We start from the raw sequence: 20,592 nt of genomic DNA on the forward strand, positions 1-20,592 counted from the left end.
AGGGTTATTTACAGAAGATTTTACCATCCTCGCAATCCGGCTGGTCAAGCCAAGATCCCCATTCTTTGTGACACACAACGTTCCACTGTCGCATTTCATGGTGGTCGCTGAAGCATGCCCAGAGCTTACTATGACAGAGGACCAGCGGCACTGGAACTTCTGGGTTGCCAAGTGTGTACCCAGCAAATAAATGCTAAGAGGGCAAGGGAAATTAAAGCAGGTGACACTGAGAGAATCAGATTAGGAAACAAGACACTATAATAGTAGATGAGTTTTGTTATTTGGACTGTCGATATCCAAAGTAGAGAGGGTATAAAATGTAGACTGGCTATAGCATGAAAAAAAATCTTAAAAAGAGGAATTTGTTAACAATGGCTATAAATTTAAGTGTTATGAAGTCTTTTCTTAAGTTATTTGTGTACCCTCCATACCTCATCCAACAACACTGTTTGTTAAGGATGACATGGCAGTCAGTCAATACCAATGTGCCTGTGAGGGCCTGTGGGTGGAGTTTACATTTATGTTATGGTGTCTTGTACAGAAGTGGGTCATGGATGAGAAGCAGCAAAGACAAGAAGAAAATAGAAGCTTTTGAAATGTGAAGCAATAGAAGAATACCGAAGATACACGGGTACACTGAGTAAATAATGATGGTATCAAATCAAACTGTGGAAAAAGAAATTTATGGCACAATTTGATGAAAAGAAGGGATTGATTGTTAGAACACATCTGAAAGCATCAAGGTATTGTCAATTTGGTAATGGAGAGAAATGTGGGGGGTAAGATTTGTAAACAGAGACCGACAGGTGTTGGTTTCAAATGGATGAAGGTTGTAGTAGTTATTTGAAGATGATGAGGCTTGCACAGGATAGATTAGCATGGATGGCTGCATTAAACCAGTCTTCGGACTGAAGACCACAACAACATGTATCAAATCTGGTGTTCACTATTATGATTGTGGACACATGTTTCTACACTTCTGGTGATGTTGCATCCACTGTGCACGTTTAAATATTTTCATATATGTAATTTTATTCGATGTGACATTTTTGTAGTGAATTAAGTGTATGATGGTCATGATTTCTGGTTTTGTAAGGCAACAGTTAACGAGCAAAGGTTTTTTTTTTTAAGAAACACAATTATGATGGTCAGGATATAGAAGATAAATTCTCAATTTCAAGTATGGGTATTAGTATTGCAAAACCTTGGACACTGTTGAGTCCAACTATGAGTCTCAGGTTGCGTGTTGCCTTCATCAGCACTTCTAGGCACAGTTTAACTATCAGTACAGCACAATTCAGAGAGCAAGATTTTGTTTCATGCTGTCATTAAAGAGAGTTTATTTAACTGTATCTATAAATTCCAATAAAATAAAAAACAAACCTGGTGAGGCAGCATTATATATAATTGTATCCTTACTCCTCTCCGGAATGACTGTATGACAAACGGACATAAGAATAAGGAATTCTCTAAGGTAGAGAGCTGAAGGATGACCAGACTGCAAATTCTGAAAAGAATATAAAGCAGAAAACACATTAAGGAACAATGAGATGTGCCACAGGAGCATAAACATTCATAATTGTCCTTACTGCACAACAAAAACTATGTAACAACAAAAATGAAAGCTAGTATCACATATATGAACATAATTACAGAACTACAGTAATTAGTATGAATATGTAAACATTGCTTGAAAGTTGCAATACAGAGTGGGGAAGTAGCATAATCAAGACATACTATGTAAAATAGAAGAATGCAGTTTATTCAAATTAACAAAAAAGTTCAATATTTGGTCCAAAGTTTCCATTAAATGATTTCACCACTTGGAGCTTAAATAAGATTAGCAATGGGTGCATTCATTTTTAATCCTAACATCAGGTAACTCCAGTATCCCTACTAACGCCACACTGAGATTTATTTCCTAAAATGATTAAACATACAGTAGTAATACCCATTTATAAATATGGTAATAAGCAGGTGAACTCCCAATTATAGACTGTTTATCCTTCCTTCCTGTATTTGCAAAATTTTTTGAGAAGGTAGCTCATAGCAGGGAACTGAACAACCTTTGTGACAAAAATCCTTTACCAGCAGCTCAGTTTGGCTTCCACAAAAGTGTCTATACAGAAAAATCAGTATATGATCTTGCAAAATCCATTCCGTTAGAACCAAACAAGAAATATTACATACATACAGGTACAATAAAGTTGATAACGGCCAATTATTCCTTCTGTGTAGATGCACTCCAAACTCGAACTCTTATAGTAATTGGCAAGATGCCATGAGTAATGAGGCTAATGAGCAGGGGTATTACATCGGTAGTGTGGGGTGTAAGTTGAGAATTTGGCACTGATGGAAGGTGTGCGAGGGTAATCTGTGCAGTTGTGGTGACCACTGTGTCCAGACGGCATAGCTGTCAGCACATCTGCCTCGTATGCAGGAGAACTGGGTCCGAACCGCGGTCCAGCACAAATTTTCAATTTGCTCCACTGATATAAATCAGTGCCCTTTGCACCTTGAAGAAATATTACTGTGTTGGTTTTTTCTGTGACCTTACCAAGGGTGCTGACTGTGCAGGTAACAAAATTCTACTTGGGGAGACAGAATGTTATGCCATTAAAGACATTCTCACTGCTTGGATGGAGTCATGTCATATCAATAAAGAAATAGTGTGTCACATTAATTAATGATAACATTATATATGGATTGGGAAATCATTAAATATGGTGGCCCAGCCCTGTTCTTGACCTACATGAAATATTTACCAGGGATACTTGAGGACTCTTCAAAAAAATCCAGATGTTTATTGATTACACAAGAAACAAGCAAAGGGTCCAAAGGCCATGAAAATAATAGGAAATACTTACAACTGGTTTCTAGCAAATAGTTAACATAAATCTTTGTAAATTTAAGGATTAAGCTAACTCCAATCAAAAAAGAATGACTTGTAGATATCAGAACTAGAGATCTGCGGGTATACACTATACAAGAGCTATGTGCAATGTTCCTAGGCTTTCAGATGGGTAACAAACTGAGGTTGCAACAGCATGTGCATAAGTTAAGCTCAGGTCATCTTGACTGCAATCAAAAATCTCCCTCAGTATGTTGACCTGAACATGGGATTGCAGGCTTATTTTTCACTCCGTACTGGTCCTATGGCGTAATCATCTGGGGTAATGCACCTAAGATCAAAAAATATTTATTCTACAGAAGCATGTAATAAGAATATTACAAGTTGATAACTACACAATTTTAAGATGCCTCCTCAAGAACCTAGGGGATGATACACAACATATGCCAAAACATTGACTTCCTAATGATATTTGTGGCTAAATACAAAGGTGAGCTAAAAAGTAATACCTCCAAATTTTTTATGTGAAAACTCTTACAGCTTTTTAAATACATAGACATTACTAACACTCTACATCTTATTTCTGCATAACTGCAGCTCACTGCTGTTAGAACACTTGAAATTGCAGCATGTACATGTTGATATGTAACATAATTAGTCAGTGTGTGACAAAAAGCATGCTACAATTGAGTTTCAAACTTGAAGAGTTCATCCACACACGGAGCACCTTCTCCTTCAGCATTACTATGCTATACGGCACATGAACAGTGCAACAATCTGATGCATTGCATTCACTGTTGTCAATAACCCTCCATAAAGTCCTGACTTGGCCCTATTCGATTTTCATGTTTCCAAAACATAAAGAACGCTTTCAAGGACTTCACTTTGATAATGCTGAAGTGGTGCAAGCAAAGCTGTGGTTGTGGCTCCATCAACAAAGCAGAACTTCTACAGTGACAGTATCAACAAACTCCTCTCTCATTGGGAGGAATATGTTTGTCGTCAGAGTGACTATAGCAGTCCTTGTTGTGCCTGTCTGACTCAACATCTTCACTATACAGTGAGTAGAAATCTATCCTTTTCAATTGGCGACAGAACACACGCATAAAAGACGGTTGTAATTGGCAAGCTTTCGAAGCCAGTGGCTCCTTCTTCAGGCAGAAGGAGAAGGAAGAGGGGTAAAGGAAAAGGATGGCGCATGTGATGAAACGGGTGCTGAGGTCATGAATGTCTTGTTGTAAAGACTGCTCTTAACAGGATATTGCGAGTTGCCAATATACACCCTCTGCTTATGCCCATTGATAATTTGGTGGTAGTCATGCCACTGTAGAAGGCCGAATAGTGTTTACCTGACAGCTGGTATATGATATGTCATTTCACTGTTGGCTATGCCTTTGATAGTGTATGTTTTGCCAGTAACAGGGCTTTTATAGGTGGTGGTCGTAGGAGGGCACATAGGGCAAGTCTTGCAGAGGGATGGTCACAGGGGTAGGAGCCACAGGGTAGGGAAATGGGTGCAGAAGGAGCATAGGGTCTGAGAAGCCTATTGCAGAGGTTGGGAGGGTGACAGAAAGTTATTCTAGGTGAGGTGGGCAAAAATTCAGACAGAATGGATCTCATTTCAGGGCATGATTTTAGGAAGTCATGGCCCTGTTGACGTAGCTGATTAACACATTCCAGACCAGGATAATACTGAGTCACCAATGGTGTGCTCTGAAGTTGTTTTTTGGAGGGATCAGAGGTACCAGGATTGGATGTGATGGCCCTGGATACCTGCTTTTTAACCAGGCTGGTGAGGTAACTATGTGCAGTGAAGGCCGAGATGAGAATGGTGGTGTACTGCTGTAAAGAGTCTGCATCCCAACAAATACGTTTGTCTGAAATGCCAAGGCTGTATGGGAAGGAACATTTGACATGGAAAGGATGGCAACTGTCAAAATGTAAGTACTGTTGTTTGTTGATAGGTTTAATGTGGACAGAAGTGTGTAGTTGGCCTTCACTGAGGACTAGATCAAGACTGAGGAAAGTGGCAAGGGGTTTGGTGGCAAGGGATCTGGAATAGGACCATGTGAAATTTAATTGGGAGAAGGTATTCAGAGATTCCAGGAATTTTAGCAGGTCAGCTTCAGCTTCACCATGAGTCCATATGGTAAAGATATCACCAATGTATCTAACCCAAACCAGGGGCTGAAGACTTATGGATCTCAGGAAAGCCCCCTCCAAGTGACGTATGAAAAGGTTGGCAAAGGAAGGAGCCATCCTGGTTCCCATGGTTGTAACCCTTATCTGTTTGTATGTTTGCCTCTCAAAGATGAAGTAGTTGTTGGTGAATGTAAAGTTGTTTAAGGTGAGTAGGAAGGATGTCATAGGTTTCAAATCAGGTGGGCACTGACTGAGGAAATGTTCAGCAACTGACAGACCATGTACACGCAGGATGTTGGTATAGAGAGAGGCGGCATCAATGGCAACAAGCAAGGTGTGTGGTGGGAGTGGGACGGCCACGGATTTCAGACGATCTAGGAAATGGTTGGTATTTTTTATGTATGAGGGGAGTCTTTGTACCCACCTGGCCTTAATTTACGTTAATTTCTTCTGTCTCAACATTTCTTCACTGGAACTATTCTTCGCTTCACTCCGTTTTAGTTTTCTACGTGTTTTATTGTCTTACCCGTCTACTTTTCACCCCCTCCCAGCTCTGTTATGTACAAGGCACTTAGCTTTTCATTCTTATTAACTCATGCATAATGTTTCAGCAGTAATCTCTGTCTGCATATTACCATGTCTTCCACCTTTAAGCTTTCACATTTCTAAATCTTGCCTGATGTAGTCCCCAACAATCAGTCTTTGCTTCTTATCCCATTTGGTAAGTTTCCCCTGATCCGTGGTTCTGGGCGACTTCCCGAAATCCACCCCTTTTCCTAGACCTCTCCAGTCCTTTTCCCTCACACCTCTTCTGTCCCCTTCAGTCCTTCTGTCTTAAGAAGGAGCCCCTAGCTCCAAAAGCTTGCCAACTTCAACCATCTTTTATATGTGTGAATAGATTTTTTAAAATCTATCCAATTAAATAATTTTGTATTGTTTGTATTGTTATAAATCTATCCTTTTCATAATTTTGTCATTATTTCATCCTGGCTTTTCCATGACATGAAAAATTAATATGTAGATATTAAGAATATGGTGCCGAATGTTAATAAATTTGTTTTATTTACAAAGCTTTAAAAGTTTTCACATAAAACTTTCAGAGACATTACTTTCCAGCATGCCCTCATATCAAGTGTATTTAGGACGAACTATCCACATCATACCACAATACTAAAATTAAAAAGTAACTTCCACATAGAACAGGCATCCCATCTCAGCTTCTGAATGAAATTTAATATTCCAATGCAAAAGCAACAGGTCATCAATCAACATAAAACAATAAATTGAAAACTCACTGAAGTTCATAAATAAGTGGAACAGTGCCATATTAGCCACTCCTCCGATACAACAATTTAGGAGGATATCTGGACTCAGGGATATAGTTTCTTATTAACAGAAAATGAGGGCATGCTGAAGGTGTTCTTTAAGTTTTGGTAACAAGAAAACTGGATAGGGTCAAGTCGGGACTGTATGGAGCATGATTGATGAAAATGAACCCAAAGTATAGGATTGTTGCAGGAGTTGAAGTACTTGTGTGTGGACTGGCATTTTCATGCTGATGGAGACACTGCTAAATGTGTGAATGAACTCTTTGTGTTTGAAACTTCATAACAGAACGCTGTTTCTCACACACCGACATAGTTACATTATACACCATCATGTTAGACACAACTTGGAACCCTCTAGCATAAGAGGGCTGCAAATAAATAGAAATGAAGACTAAGTTTTTAGACTGTCAATAACATTTGTTTTATTTAAAAAGTTTTAAGAGTTTTCACATAAAAAATTTGGAGGCATTATTTTTCAGCACACACTCATATTTAATATGTTTCTTTAGCTTTTCCAATACATAGGCAGCTGTAGTGGTCTATGAAATAGGTGAAGTTACATAATTGTTTAGTATGAAGTAACAGTTGAAAGCCACAACAGAATAAATAAGCAATAAGCAGTATTTTTTTTCCCAATGTAGCTGCTAGTATACTTTTCAAAAGTTGCCTTACCTTCAGCTTCTGCCTGTAAATGGGATTTACAGAACCTGATGTGTGAATAAATGAATGTGCACACTTAAAGGAAGCACAGTGCAACAGTTGGATGGGGCTACTGTGTGATGGAAACATACTTCTCCAAGACAATGCCTAATTCCACATTTGAGTACTACAGGAAGACGTACATCAAGAGATTTGGCCAGGGGACACCTCACACTTCTCACCTGAAGCCTATATCTTTTACTATGGGACTTATACTTTCTGGTGAACTGAAGAAAGACATCTATACATAATTTTGGAATGGATGATATTTCATTTGACAAGCTGTAACAATAATTCCATCGCTTGCCTAAATACGTATATGAGATAAGGCACAACTATTTGGCCTCTTTTGATTTACAAACCTTAGGTGTCATGGAGTTTACATTTGAGACAGTAAATGTTTAATGACATTTAGTGAAAATTGTCCAGTTTCATTTTATTCCCCCTAGTGGTTTGACAGTGAAATTTGTAACTATGGCATAAACAAGGTGCCAGACCAATATTTGGCTCACTTTTTGGTGTTACATCAAGTGGCTCATTGTAAATTTGGAACATTCAGTATTATTTTTGATTAATCAGAATTCAATCACAAAGCAAAAGTAAAAACAGCTTTCATAAAAATTATGTATCCCTCTCTACATTCTGCAAGCCATCTAACAGTTTGTGGCAGAGGGTATTTTGCACCCAAGTGCCGCTTCCTCCTTTTCCTGTTCCAGTCATGAATGGTTTGTTGGAAGAACAACTGCTAGTAAGCCACCATGTGGATTCAAATCTCTCTAATTTTATCTTCATGGTCTTTTCACGAGATATACATAGGACGAAGCAATATACTGACTGACTCTTCATGGAACATACACAACCGTAACTTTAACAGCAAATCACACTGTGATGCAGAACACCTCTCTTGCAGTGCCTGCCACTGGAGTTCGCTGAGCATCTTTGTGATGCTTTTGCACTTATTAAATGAACCTGTAGCAAAAATAAATATATGCTGCTACTTTTGGATCTTCTCTATTTCCTGTATCAGTCCTATCTGGTACAGATACAAGACTGGTGAGAAATATTCAAGTACTGGTCAAATAACTGTTTTGTAAGCTAGTTACTTTATTAATGGACTACATTTCCTCGGGATTTTTCCAATACATTTCAGACTGGAATTTGACTAATTTTTGTGATTGTTACATTTCAAATTACCCCATAGCCACCAAATTCTGAGATATTTTATGGGAGTAGCTGCTTTGAGTGACTGTTCTGCAATCATGTAATTGTACAATAAAGGGTATTTCTGCCCATGTATACACAAATATGTTACATCTGTTTATGCTGAGGATCAGCTACCATTCCCTGCACCAAGCCTGGATCCTCTGCAGATCTTCCTGCATCTTGCTACAATTTTCTAGTGTTGCGATGTCTCTGCATACAACAATATCCATGAAAAATCTCATGGGACTTCCAACATTATCTACTAGGTCATTTATGTACATTTAGAAAATAATGGTTCTATAACATTCCCTTGGGGCATGACTGAAGTTTCTTTTACATCTGAAGACACCTCTTCATTCGGAATGACATACTTTGTTATGTTTGCTAGAAACTCTTTATCCCAGTCACACAATTGGTCTGACATTCTGTACACTTTTTTTTTTTTAAGGTAGCAGTGCAGAAGTGTACTGAATGCCTCACAGATGTCAATGAAAATGGCATCTACCTGGGTACCTGTATCTACTGCTTTCTTGGTTTTGTAGGTGAACAGAATGAGTGGAGTTTTCCATGAGCATTTTCAGAACCCATGTTGATTCCTACAGAGGAGATTTTCAGTCTCCAGAAATGTCATAAGACACAAGCTTCAAACATGTTTCAAAGTTCTACCAGAGACTGACTTCAGAGAATTGGCCTATAATTTTGTGCATCAGTTCAATGACTCTTCTTGAAAATGGGAATGACACGTGCTTTTTACCAATCATCAAGAATGCTCGTTCCTCCAGATACCTATGATCTCAGCTGGTACAAGACAGGCAAGTTGTTTCACAGAATTGGTCTGTTATACCATCAGATCCAGTGGCCTTTAGTTTGTTGAGTGATTTCAATTGCTTTTCCATCCCTTGATCACTTATTTTGATATCTGTTATTTAGTCATTTGTGAGACAATTTGGAAAAGGAAATTACAGTGCCCTCTTCCTCAGTCTTGTAGAAAGGCAATTAGTATTTTGGCTTTTCTGTGTCATCCTCTGTTTCAATGCCATTATCGTCACAGAGTGTCTGGATAGATGGCTTCGATCCATTTACCGATTTAACATAAGACAAAAACTTACGATTTTCTGTCAAGTCAGTAGATAAAATTTTACTTTCGAATTCAGTGAACACTTCAAGTTTTTGCTTTGTTTAGTTTTTGTCTGTATTTGAGTCTCTGGCTACGTCTAGGGTTTATCTGCTTTAGTCTGTAGTCATACTTCTATTCTGTGAAATGACTACTGATTTCAGAAGCAAGTGCCATTATCAGGTCATCCCCTGACATGAAGTATATGACATACCTACCTGGAATATATGAGGATGGTTTGAAAAGTTCTCGGAACGAAATAGAAAGAAAGTACTTACATCACTGAAACTCTTATTTTTCAATGTATTCTCCTTGTAAATTAATGCACTTGGTCCAAAGATGTTCCAGTGCCTTGATCCCATCTCAAAAATGAGTTTCCTCCAGGCCTGCAAAATAGTTGTCAACTCCGGCTATCAATTCTTCATCTGAAGTGAATCTTTGTCAACCAAGAAAAATTTTCAGTTTTGGTAAGAGATGGAAGTCTGACAGAGCCATATCAAGCGAATAAGGTGGGTGTGGCAACAATTCATACCTTAGTTTGTGCAATTTTGCCATGGTGACGGCACATGTCTGTGGGTGTGCATTGTCTTGACGGAAGATGACTTTCTTCCTTGCTAAACATGACCTTTTTTCACATATCTTTTGTTGCAATTTGTCCAGGAGGTTAGCATAGTATTCCCCAGTAATTGTTTGCTCAGTGGGGAGATAATCTACAAACAGAATCCCCTTCGCATCCCAGAACACCGATGCCATGACCTTTCCCACCAAAGGAATTGTCTTTGCTTTCTTTGGTGATGGAGAATCAGCATGTTTCCACTGCTTTGACTGTTGTTTTGTCTCTGCGGTATAGTAGTGCACCCAAGTTTCATCTGTGGTTACAAACCGGCGCAAAAAAATCTTGTTAGTTTCTTCTAAAATGGGCCAAACGTTGTTCGGGTACGTCCATTCTCATGTGTTTTTGATCCAACATCAAGAGTCGCAGCACCCATCTTGCAGAGAATTTTCTCATTTCTAATTTTTCAGTTAAATTGTGATACACCCTTTCAGATGACATCTGGCAAGTGTGAGCAATTTCACACACTTTCAATCAACGATCCTCCATGACCGTTTTGTGCACTTTTGCAATGATTTCTGGAGTAGTGACACATCATGGCCGACCACTGTGTGGATCATCATCTAAGCTCTCCCGACCAAATTTAAATTCATTTGTCCACTTGGCAACAGCTGAATATGAAGAAGCAGAGTCCTCCAGTGTATTCTGGAAATTGGCATGAATGTCCTTTGCTTTCATACCTTTCTTTATGAAGTACTTAATCACTGCTTGAAACTCGATTTTTTTCTATCTGCACAAATCAGTATGTGGGAACAACAACAGAGCCACGTGCCTGGCACAGTTCTCTTCCAAGAGCACTGACATGGCACATGTTTACAGGCAACAGTCCAATGAATATAACATGAACAACTCATTGCGCTAGCGCTGACCTCTCTGGTGATTCCAAGAACTTTTCAAACCACCCTCGTAACAATATTATGAAAAGAATAATTGCTATTCACCATACAGCACAGATGCTGAGTTGCAGATAGGCACCACAAAAAGACTGTCACAAAATTAGATTTTGGCCAACAAGACCTTTATCACAAATAGACAACAGAGATACACACACACACACACACACACACACACACACACACACACACAAATGCAACTCACACACACAACACAGTCTCTGGCAGATCAGACTGTGTGTGTGTGTGTGTGTGTGTGTGTGTGTGAGTGTGTGTGTGTGTGTCTTCTATTCTTGACAAAGGCCTTGTTGGCCGAAAGCTTATTTTGTGACAGTCTTTTTGTTGTGCCTGTCTGTGACTCAGCCTCTCCACTATATGGTGAGTAGCAACTACCCTTTTCAGAATACTGTTACATTCCATCCTGGATTTTCCATTGTTTGACATACCTACTTGGGTAAGAGAGAGAGAGATGACTGCACACCAGGGGTATGGCCTGATGGAGGTACTTGGTATCAAAACTGATAGTAATTTGACAGAATGGAAGTATCACTACATATTAACGCAAATAAAAAATTTATGACTTAGTTGTTTACTGCTACAATCAAAAGTTTGTCACTTATATATGTTTCCATAATTTTTCTAATTGTGTACATTTAATATTAGTGTTAAGAACATTAAAGAAGGCAGTTTTTTTATTCCATGTTTTCTGTAAAATGAAATTTGTTTTAAGTGAATATCTGGATACTTCTTACTTCCACCTTCTGACCATTGCACATTAATATTTCGCTGTACTCCTCATCTCAAGATACTCACTGTTTCTTGTTAAGTGTTCAGTAGTTCCTTATTCTAGTTAAAGTGCACATTACTGCTTTCCCATCATCAAAACATCAGCAACATGTGCAATAATTGTGGATGTTGGTGTAAGTTATGCAGTCTGCGTATAACATGTTAGAGTATAGTTTGGTGTTTCACTGGGATGACTAAAGTTGGGAAGTTAGGAAAGTATTTGATTAGGCTCTTCCATGGAGCTGTAAAAATACATATAATGGAATCATAAAACAAAGGAAGAAGCCTTCAGGCACAATTAAAAATACGTATTTTGAATTAGATAGGTTGACAAGGAGAGAGATGATGGGAATTTGTAAATGGTAGTAAGTCAAAAAGCTAAGAAGAAAATTCTGACAACACAACTGACATTCCAGTTGTCAAACAGTTTGATGTGTAATGTGGAATACAGCATAAACCTTTGTCACCTGCAAAGCAAAGTCGGCTGCAGGAAACTCATATGATTTATGTTAATACTAGGTTGATAGCAAAATCAAATGAAAGAAAGAGAGACTTGCTGACAGATAGCAATAAAGGGAAAGCTGTGGGCCGGGTGCTATGGAGAAAACTAAATGCAGAAGACCAGCTCACAAATAATGTGAAACCAGGCATTAGACTTAGGTTACAGAGAACATAAGGAGCATGTGCCATGATTTTGCTGACAAAGGGAAAGTGCCCATAATGAAAGAAGCAAGAATGATTTGGTTAACAACTTAGATTATCCAGGACGAATTTTCACTCTGTAGCATATTTCACTCTGTAGCATAGGATGAAGGCCGTTTAAGGCTGCAGATTCCTTGACTTGCGTCATAGGGTGGTGGGGTTTCGGGTTCCGCTGAATAGGTCAGGAGTTCACTACACTCAGCTGGCGGCTACACGGGTAGCGGGGGCTGTGTGGCGTGGACTGGGCGGTTTTTTTAGGTTAGAAGGCCTCGGGAAAGTACGGGGTGGGCTGCAATCTCAAAGGGTGCATGGCAAATACAGGACGTGCTTGGATCAAGGAACAGTCGGAATTGTAGTTGCAAATTGTTGTAGTTGTGTTGGGTAAGTCCCTGAGCTTCAAGCGCTAATAGAAAGCACAGAAGCTGAAATCGTTATAGGTACAGAAAGCTGGCTAAAGCCTGAAATAAGTTCTGCAGAAATTTTTACGAAGTCTCAGACGGTGTTCAGGAAAGATAGATTAGGCAGAATTGGTGGTGGAGTGTTTGTGTCTGTCGGTAGTGGTTTATCTTGTAGTGAAGTCGAAGTAGATACTCCGTGCGAATTGGTATGGGTGGAGGTTATACTTGACAGCCGAACTAAGTTAATAATTAGCTCCTTCTACCGAACCCCAGACTCCGATGATATAGTTGCGGAACAGTTCAGAGAAAATCTGAGTCTCGTAACAAATACATACCCCACTCATACGGTTATAGTTGGTGGGGACTTCAACCTTCCCGCGATATGTTGGCAAAAATACTTGTTCAAAACCGGTGGTAGGTAGAAAACATCTTCCGAGATTGTCCTAAATGCTTTCTCCGAAAATTATTTCGAGCAGTTAGTCCACGAACCCACGCGAATTGTAAATGGTTGCGAAAACACACTTGACCTCTTAGCCACAAACAATCCAGAGCTGATAGAGAGCATCGTGACTGATACAGGGATTAGTGATCACAAGGTCGTTGTAGCTAGGCTCAATACCGTTTCTTCCAAATCCACCAGAAACAAACGCAAAATAATTTTATTTAAAAAAGCGGGTAAAGTGCCACTAGAAGCCTTCCTAAGAGACATTCTCCATTCCTTCCGAACTGACTATGCAAATGTAGACGAGATGTGGCTCAAATTCAAAGATATAGTAGCAACAGCAATTGAGAGATTCATACCTCATAAATTGGTAAGAGGTGGAACTGATCCCCTGTGGTACACAAAACAGGTCCGAAGTCTGTTGCAGAGGCAACGGAAAAAGCATGCGAAGTTCAGAAGAACGCGAAATCCCGAAGATTGGCTAAAATTTACAGACGCGCGAAATTTGGCACGGACTTCAATGAGAGATGCCTTTAATAGGTTTCACAATGAAACATTGTCTCGAAATTTGGTAGAAAATCCAAAGAAATTCTGGTCGTATGTAAAGTACACAAGCGGCAAGATGCAGTCAATACCTTTGCTGCGCAGTGCCGATGGTTCTGTTACCGACGACTGTGCCGCTAAAGTGGAGTTATTGAATGCAGTTTTCCGAAATTCCTTCACCAGGGAAGATGAATGGAATATTCCAGAATTTGAAACATGAACAGCTGCTAGCATGAGTTTCTTAGAAGTAGATACCTTAGGGGTTGCGAAGCAACTCAAATCGCTTGATACGGGCAAGTCTTCAGGTCCAGATTGTATACCGATTAGGTTCCTTTCAGATTACGCTGATACAATAGCTCCCTACTTAGAACTCATATACAACTGCTCGCTCACCGTTAGATCTGTACCTACAGATTGGAAAATTGCGCAGGTCACACCAGTGTTTAAGAAGGGTAGCAGGAGTAATCCATCTAACTACAGACCTATATCATTGACGTCAGTTTGCAGTAGTGTTTTGGAGCATATACTGTATTCAAACATTATTAATCACCTCAAAGGGAATGATCTATTGATACGTAATCAGCATGGTTTCAGAAAACATCGTTCTTGTGCAACGCAGCTAGCTCTTTATTCGCACGAAGTAATGGCCGCTATCGACAGGGGACCTGAAGTTGATTCCGTATTTCTAGATTTCCGGAAAGCTTTTGACACCGTTCCTCACAAGCGACTTCTAATCAAGCTGCGAGCCTATGGGGTATCGTCTCAGTTGTGCGACTAGATTCGTGATTTCCTGTCAGGAAGGTCGCAGTTCGTAGTAATAGACGGCAAATCATCGAGTAAAACTGAAGTGATATCAGGTGTTCCCCAGGGAAGCGTCCTGGGACCTCTGCTGTTCCTGATCTATATAAATGACCTGGGTGACAATCTGAGCAGTTCTCTTAGGTTGTTCGCAGATGATGCTGTAATTTACCGTCTACTAAGGTCATCTGAAGACCAGTATCAGTTGCAAAGCGATTTAGAAAAGATTGCTGTATGGTGTGGCACGTGGCAGTTGACGCTAAATAACGAAAAGTGTGAGGTGATCCACATGAGTTCCAAAAGAAATCCGATGGTATTCGATTACTCGATAAATAGTACAATTCTCAAGGCTGTCAGTTCAACTAAGTACCTGGGTGTTAAAATTACGAACAACTTAAGTTGGAAAGACCACATAGATAATATTGTGGGGAAGGTGAGCCAAAGGTTGCGTTTCATTGGCAGGACACTTAGAAGATGCAACAAGTCCACTAAAGAGACAGCTTACACTACACTCGTTCGTCCTCTGTTAGAATATTGCTGCGAGGTGTGGGATCCTTACCAGGTGGAATTGACGGCGGACATCGAAAGGGTGCAAAAAAGGGCAGGTCGTTTTGTATTATCATGTAGTGGGGGAGAGAGTGTGGCAGATATGATACGCGAATTGGGATGGAAGTCATTACAGCAAAGACGTTTTTCGTCGCGGCGAGATCTATTTACGAAATTTCAGTCACCAACTTTCTCTTCCTAATGCGAAAATATTTTGTTGAGCTCAACCTACATAGGTAGGAATGATCATCAAAATAAAATAAGACAAATCAGAACTCGAACAGAAAGGCCTAGGTGTTCGTTTTTCCTGCGTGCTGTTCGGGAGTGGAATGGTAGAGAGATAGTATGATTGTGGTTCGACGAACCCTCTGCCAAGCACTTAAATGTGAATTGCAGAGTAGTCATGTAGATGTAGCTTACTTGTTTGACAGTCTTTTTGTTGTGCCTATATGTGACTCAGCATCTCTGCTATATGGTGAGTAGCAACTATCCTTTCAGAATATTGACATAAATGGCTGTATCTTTTGACTGCATTGACTTTGAAGCTTACATTTATTACACCACCAAGGGACCTCAGACCTAAGTATGTGACATGAATTTCAACTTGATACTTCTACCCATTCATGTGAAAAAGGGGTCTCAAAAGACACACAGACAATCGGATATCAAATGACAAACAAAATTTTTTTGTATGATACAGTTACAAAATAACAATTTTTGGATTTCTTCCTTTAGTTGTACTGTGTTGTACCGTGGACCTCAGTATATGGCATAAATCTCAACTTGATATGTCTACCTGTTCCTGATAAGAACGGTTTTTTGACACACACACACACACACACACACACACACACACACACACACACACAAAGGGTTTCATTTTTACCACTTTAGATACAAAACCCTAAAAATGACCTGGACAGAACAGGAGTATGAACAGCAACACAAGACTGGATTATGGGAAGCTTCTGCAGTGCCATAATGCCCCTGGTTCAACATAGCTCTGCCAACATTCATATAAACAAAGAGCTAATTTTTCTTCCAGAAACTAGTCCTAATGGGTGAATTATTGCAACATCCTAGTCCTCTAATTACTACTAAATGTCTCTGCATGAGTAAAAGTGAGGTATTCCAATGTTGAGGGGCAAAACTGCTAGCAAATCACATGTTACCCATAAAAATGCTCATCACAATGCCACCTTTTGGTAGGAATGAGTGAACTGAATGAAGATGATCAATAGTATGTGTTTAAAATAATGAATTTATGAACACAATGTATCACTGGAGCTCCAATGTTTACCTACATTTTTCAGCATTTTGCTAAAATGACAAACACAATTCAGTGTGTGTGTGTGTGTGTGTGTGTGTGTGTAAATGAGAAGACAACCTTTATTTTAAAAAATAGCCAGTTTCACTTACCTTCACTAACTGTGTGTCATTTGGATTATCTGCTAAAGTATAAATTTGTTCAGCTATGGAGCACTTCTTGAAATCCATTATATTTCTTGTAAGTGTGCCAGTCTTATCTGAGAATATATACTTCACCTAAATTGCAAACATAACATCATCTCAAGAGTGTGTAACATTTATTCACAACTACAGCATTCAAACAAGATTTGTATATAGAACAGAGAATAAAAAGATAGACTTTCTCCTATAAGAATTTTCAGGATTTTGGCTATCAAGCAGCCACAGAGCTGACCTCATCAATGAGTTGGTATTATTTTAGACATGTGTTAATAGACATTACAATGTGACAAGATATACCAGAAAATTGTTCACAACGTTTAATCATACTGCATCTTAAATCAGTAATGCACAAAAAAATCTTTACCTGTCCTAGCTCTTCATTCAGATTTGATGTCCTTGCCATAGCTGGTGTATCACTTTCTTCGTGGTACATATCAATATCCATATTAATAAAAATAGCCTGAAAAATTAATAGTTTGTATCAAAAGGTGATCGACTGCATTGACTGAGCACACAATTTTAAGAATGATAAACTATTCTGGGGGGGGGAGGGAGGGGGGAGGGGGGGGGGTGAGATTATAACAGTAGAGAACAAATGCATAAGACACAATATTTGTTAGGTTTCAAAACAATACGTATATCCTTATGTTTCCTGATCAGATGGACCACTTAAAGAAATGCATAATTTCTAAATGTCATTCATTTTAAATGTGATTCTTTCCTCCCAGAGAAAAAATTACAAACTTTTTCTTGAGTTTTCAAGTCTGTAATACATAGGTGCAAAAATACAGTGCAATTATTGATGTCTTGGTATTGTCACTTGCAATACTGTTGCTAGGCAAATTGAGCAGGAGATTATTGCCATGTTGGTAACTGTACTACTATTTTTGAATTGTCTTCAGGCATTCAGGTGAGTGGCATGATCTAGTTGGCAGCTGAAGTTTTGATGTGATGGGACGACCTTCATGAAAGAAGGGATGCATGGTTGTCTTAGCATCTCTGCAGAGTCTGGTATTGGGATGTGCAGAAGTTGAATGCCTGCCAGAAAAAAATGGATCTCAATGGCCTATAGAGGGCAGTGTCACTGCAGTGCTGGACTTGCCTGGATTGTACAACCATCTCGCTCCATGAATATACCGGCCAATAGTGTCCCTCACAGCTGGCATAAATACCACCACACATCGACCACTCAGTCAGTTGTGCACTTCGTCTGATAGTGTTCATTACTATCTCCACTGTACTACTTACTACTTGCCAACGATTTTGCTTTTGATATTGGTTTTCCTCTCTGGTCTCAATTTGCATTTGGTTCATACTTGATCTGTCGATAGGACTGAATCAAAAGTTTGTCGTACTTTGTTGTAGCCTAGATTGCTCTTGCCTTGCTCCTGTTGTGCCGGTCCACTGTTCACCTGCCCTATTGTTCAACTCTGGTGTGGGTTTGAGACCCAACCGCAAAGAGTCTTCCCGCCCTGCATCATCATTATTTATTGCCTTTTCTCTGACATGTGCACTGGTAAGTGGCAACTCACAGATACAGTACAGAGAGACAAGGGAGGCCAGAAGATGCTCTTTCCTGCTATGTAATTTGTCCAGATTATTTACTTGGTGCTGCGTCTCCTCCTTGTAGAAGAACTACACCTACATCTACATGTATACTCTGCAAACCACTGTGAAGCGCATTGCTGAGAGTACATTCCATTACACCAGTCATTAGGGTTTCTTCCCATTCCATTCACTTATGGATTGTGCGGGAAGAACAACAGCATGAAATGCCCCTATGTGTGCTGTAATTAATCTTGTCTCCACAATCTGTATGTGAGTGATAAACAGGTGTTGTAGTACATCTCTAGAGTCATCATTTAAAGATGATTCTTGAAACTTTTTAAGTAGGCTTTCTCGAGACAGTTTACATCCATCTTTAAGAGGCTGCCAGTTCAGTTTCTTCAGCATCTCGGTGACACTCCCCCATGGGCCAAACAAACCTGTGACAATTCGTTCTGCCCTTCTCTGTATAGTTCACTATCCCCTGTTCGCCCTACTTGGTATGAATTCCCAAACTTGATTAATATTCCAGAATGGGTCACGCGAGTGATTTGTGAGCAATCTCCTTTGTAGACTGACTGCATTTTCTCAGTACTCTACCAATAAACCAAAGTCTACCACTTGCTTTACCAATGACTGAGCCTATGTGAGCATTCCTTTTCATATCCCTACAAAGTAGGAGTTGGCCGATTCCAGCTGTGACTCACTGACATTATAGTCAAAGGATACTATGTTCTTCCATTCTGTGATGTGCACAATTTTACATTTCTGAACAATTAAAGTAAGTTGCCAATCTTTTCTCCATTTTCAAAACTTCTCAAGATCTGACTGAATATTTGCACAGCTTCTTTCAAACAGTACTTTATGAAAATAACTGCACCACCTGCAGAAAATCTGAGGTTACTATTAATATTGTCCACAAGGTCATTAATAAACAACATGGACAGTAAGGGTCCCAACACACTTCCGTGCGGCACACTGAACTTACTTCTACATCCGATATTGACTCTCTATCCAAGATAAGTTCTGCATCCCCCCTGCCAAAAAATCTTCAATCCAGTCACAAATTTCATTCGATAGCCCATCCGCTCACACTTTTGAGAATAAACATAGCTGTGGTACTGAGTTGAATGTTTCTCTGAAATCAAGAAATATTGTATCTACTTGGCTGTCTTGAACCAAAGCTTTCAGTATATCAGTGAAAAAAGTGTGGGTACAGTTTCGCATGATTGAGGCTCTCAGAATCCATTCTGGTTGTCATGGAGGAAGCCAATCTGTTTGAGATATGTCATTATGTTTGAGCTCAGAATATGTTCTGAGATCCTACAACAAATGAATGTCAAGGATATTGGACGGTAGCTTTGTGCATTACTTCTATCACCCTTCTTGTGAACAGGTGTGACCTGTACTTTCTTCCAACTACTGGGCATGGTTTTTTGTTTGAGGGATCCACAACAGATTATAGTTAACAGCAAGGCTAACTTAGTCACAAATTCAGTATAGAATCTGATAGGAATTCCATTGGGCCCTGGAGCTTTGTTCCATTTTAATGATTTCAGGTGTTTCCCAATGCCACTGACACTAACATTTATTGTACTCATATTTTCAGTGGTACGAAAATTAAACTGGGACAATTCTCCTGGATTTTCCTTTGTAAAGGTACATTTGAAAGTGGACTTAAGCATTTCAGATTTTGCTTTGCTACCATCAGTTTCAGTCCCTGTCTCATTCTTGAGTGACTGGACACTAACTGCCTTGCCTTTACATGCAACCAGAATTTCTTTGGATTTTATAAAAGATCATTTGACAGTATTCTTCTATGGCAGTCATTCAAGGCTTCGTGCAGTGCTTGCTTGATGGTTAAATGCATTCCATTCAGCATCTCTTTATCTACAGGCCTATGCTTTTTTTGAGACCTATTAAGCAGTAGTCTCTCTTTCTCTAGAAGTTTCTTTACAGTGACTATACACCACTTGGCAGCATCCTCCATTATGAAGAGTTCTAATGAGTAATATAAATCCAGTGCAAGATCAACTATTCTTTTAAACTTGAGCCATAGTTCCTCTACTTGCTCCTATCATGTGCTGAAAGTTTCAAGCTCCTCATTCAGATAGACTCTGTTACTTATTCTTGTATACTGAATAAACACACATCTTTACTGGTTTTAGTTGTCCTTTGTACTTTGGTAATCATTGTTGATGCAATTGTGTCATGGTCACTGATAACAGTTTCGATGTGGGTGTCCTCAAAAAGGTCAGGTCTATTTGTTGCCATTGTATCTAATATATTTCCATCATTAGTGATGTTCTAAACTACCTGTTCCAGGTAGTTTTCGGAGAAGGTATTTAGAAATGTTTCACAGGATGTTTTGTATGCTCACCAACTGTAATTTTCCCAATTAATTGTTGGATGACTGAAATCTCCACCAACGATTACAGTACGATTAGGGAATTTATTAACAAGCAAACAGAGGTTTTCTCTAAAGATTTTGGTCATATCAGGAGGCGAGTCTGGCGTGC

The 20,592-nt window shown here is 39.4% G+C and overlaps 1 protein-coding gene across 7 annotated transcripts in view; it reads right to left on the reverse strand.

Moving 5' to 3' along the window:
• LOC124606775 (probable phospholipid-transporting ATPase IA) overlaps positions 1-20,592 on the reverse strand; it is a 642,579-nt gene that overhangs the window by 149,603 nt on the left and 472,384 nt on the right. For all 7 annotated transcript variants that reach the window (XR_006978725.1, XR_006978722.1, XR_006978723.1 and 4 more), the window contains exons 8-10: positions 16,893-16,988; positions 16,478-16,603; positions 1,384-1,507 (exon numbers count right to left, since the gene is read on the reverse strand). Coding sequence is in view for 3 of the 7 variants with exons in the window: in XM_047138832.1 (XP_046994788.1) it covers positions 1,384-1,507; positions 16,478-16,603; positions 16,893-16,988 (346 nt within the window). In the remaining 4 variants the exon portion in view is untranslated. The remainder of the gene's footprint in view (positions 1-1,383; positions 1,508-16,477; positions 16,604-16,892; positions 16,989-20,592) is intronic.

Source organism: Schistocerca americana, chromosome 3 (assembly GCF_021461395.2).
Source record: "Schistocerca americana isolate TAMUIC-IGC-003095 chromosome 3, iqSchAmer2.1, whole genome shotgun sequence".
NCBI lineage: Eukaryota > Metazoa > Arthropoda > Insecta > Orthoptera > Acrididae > Schistocerca > Schistocerca americana.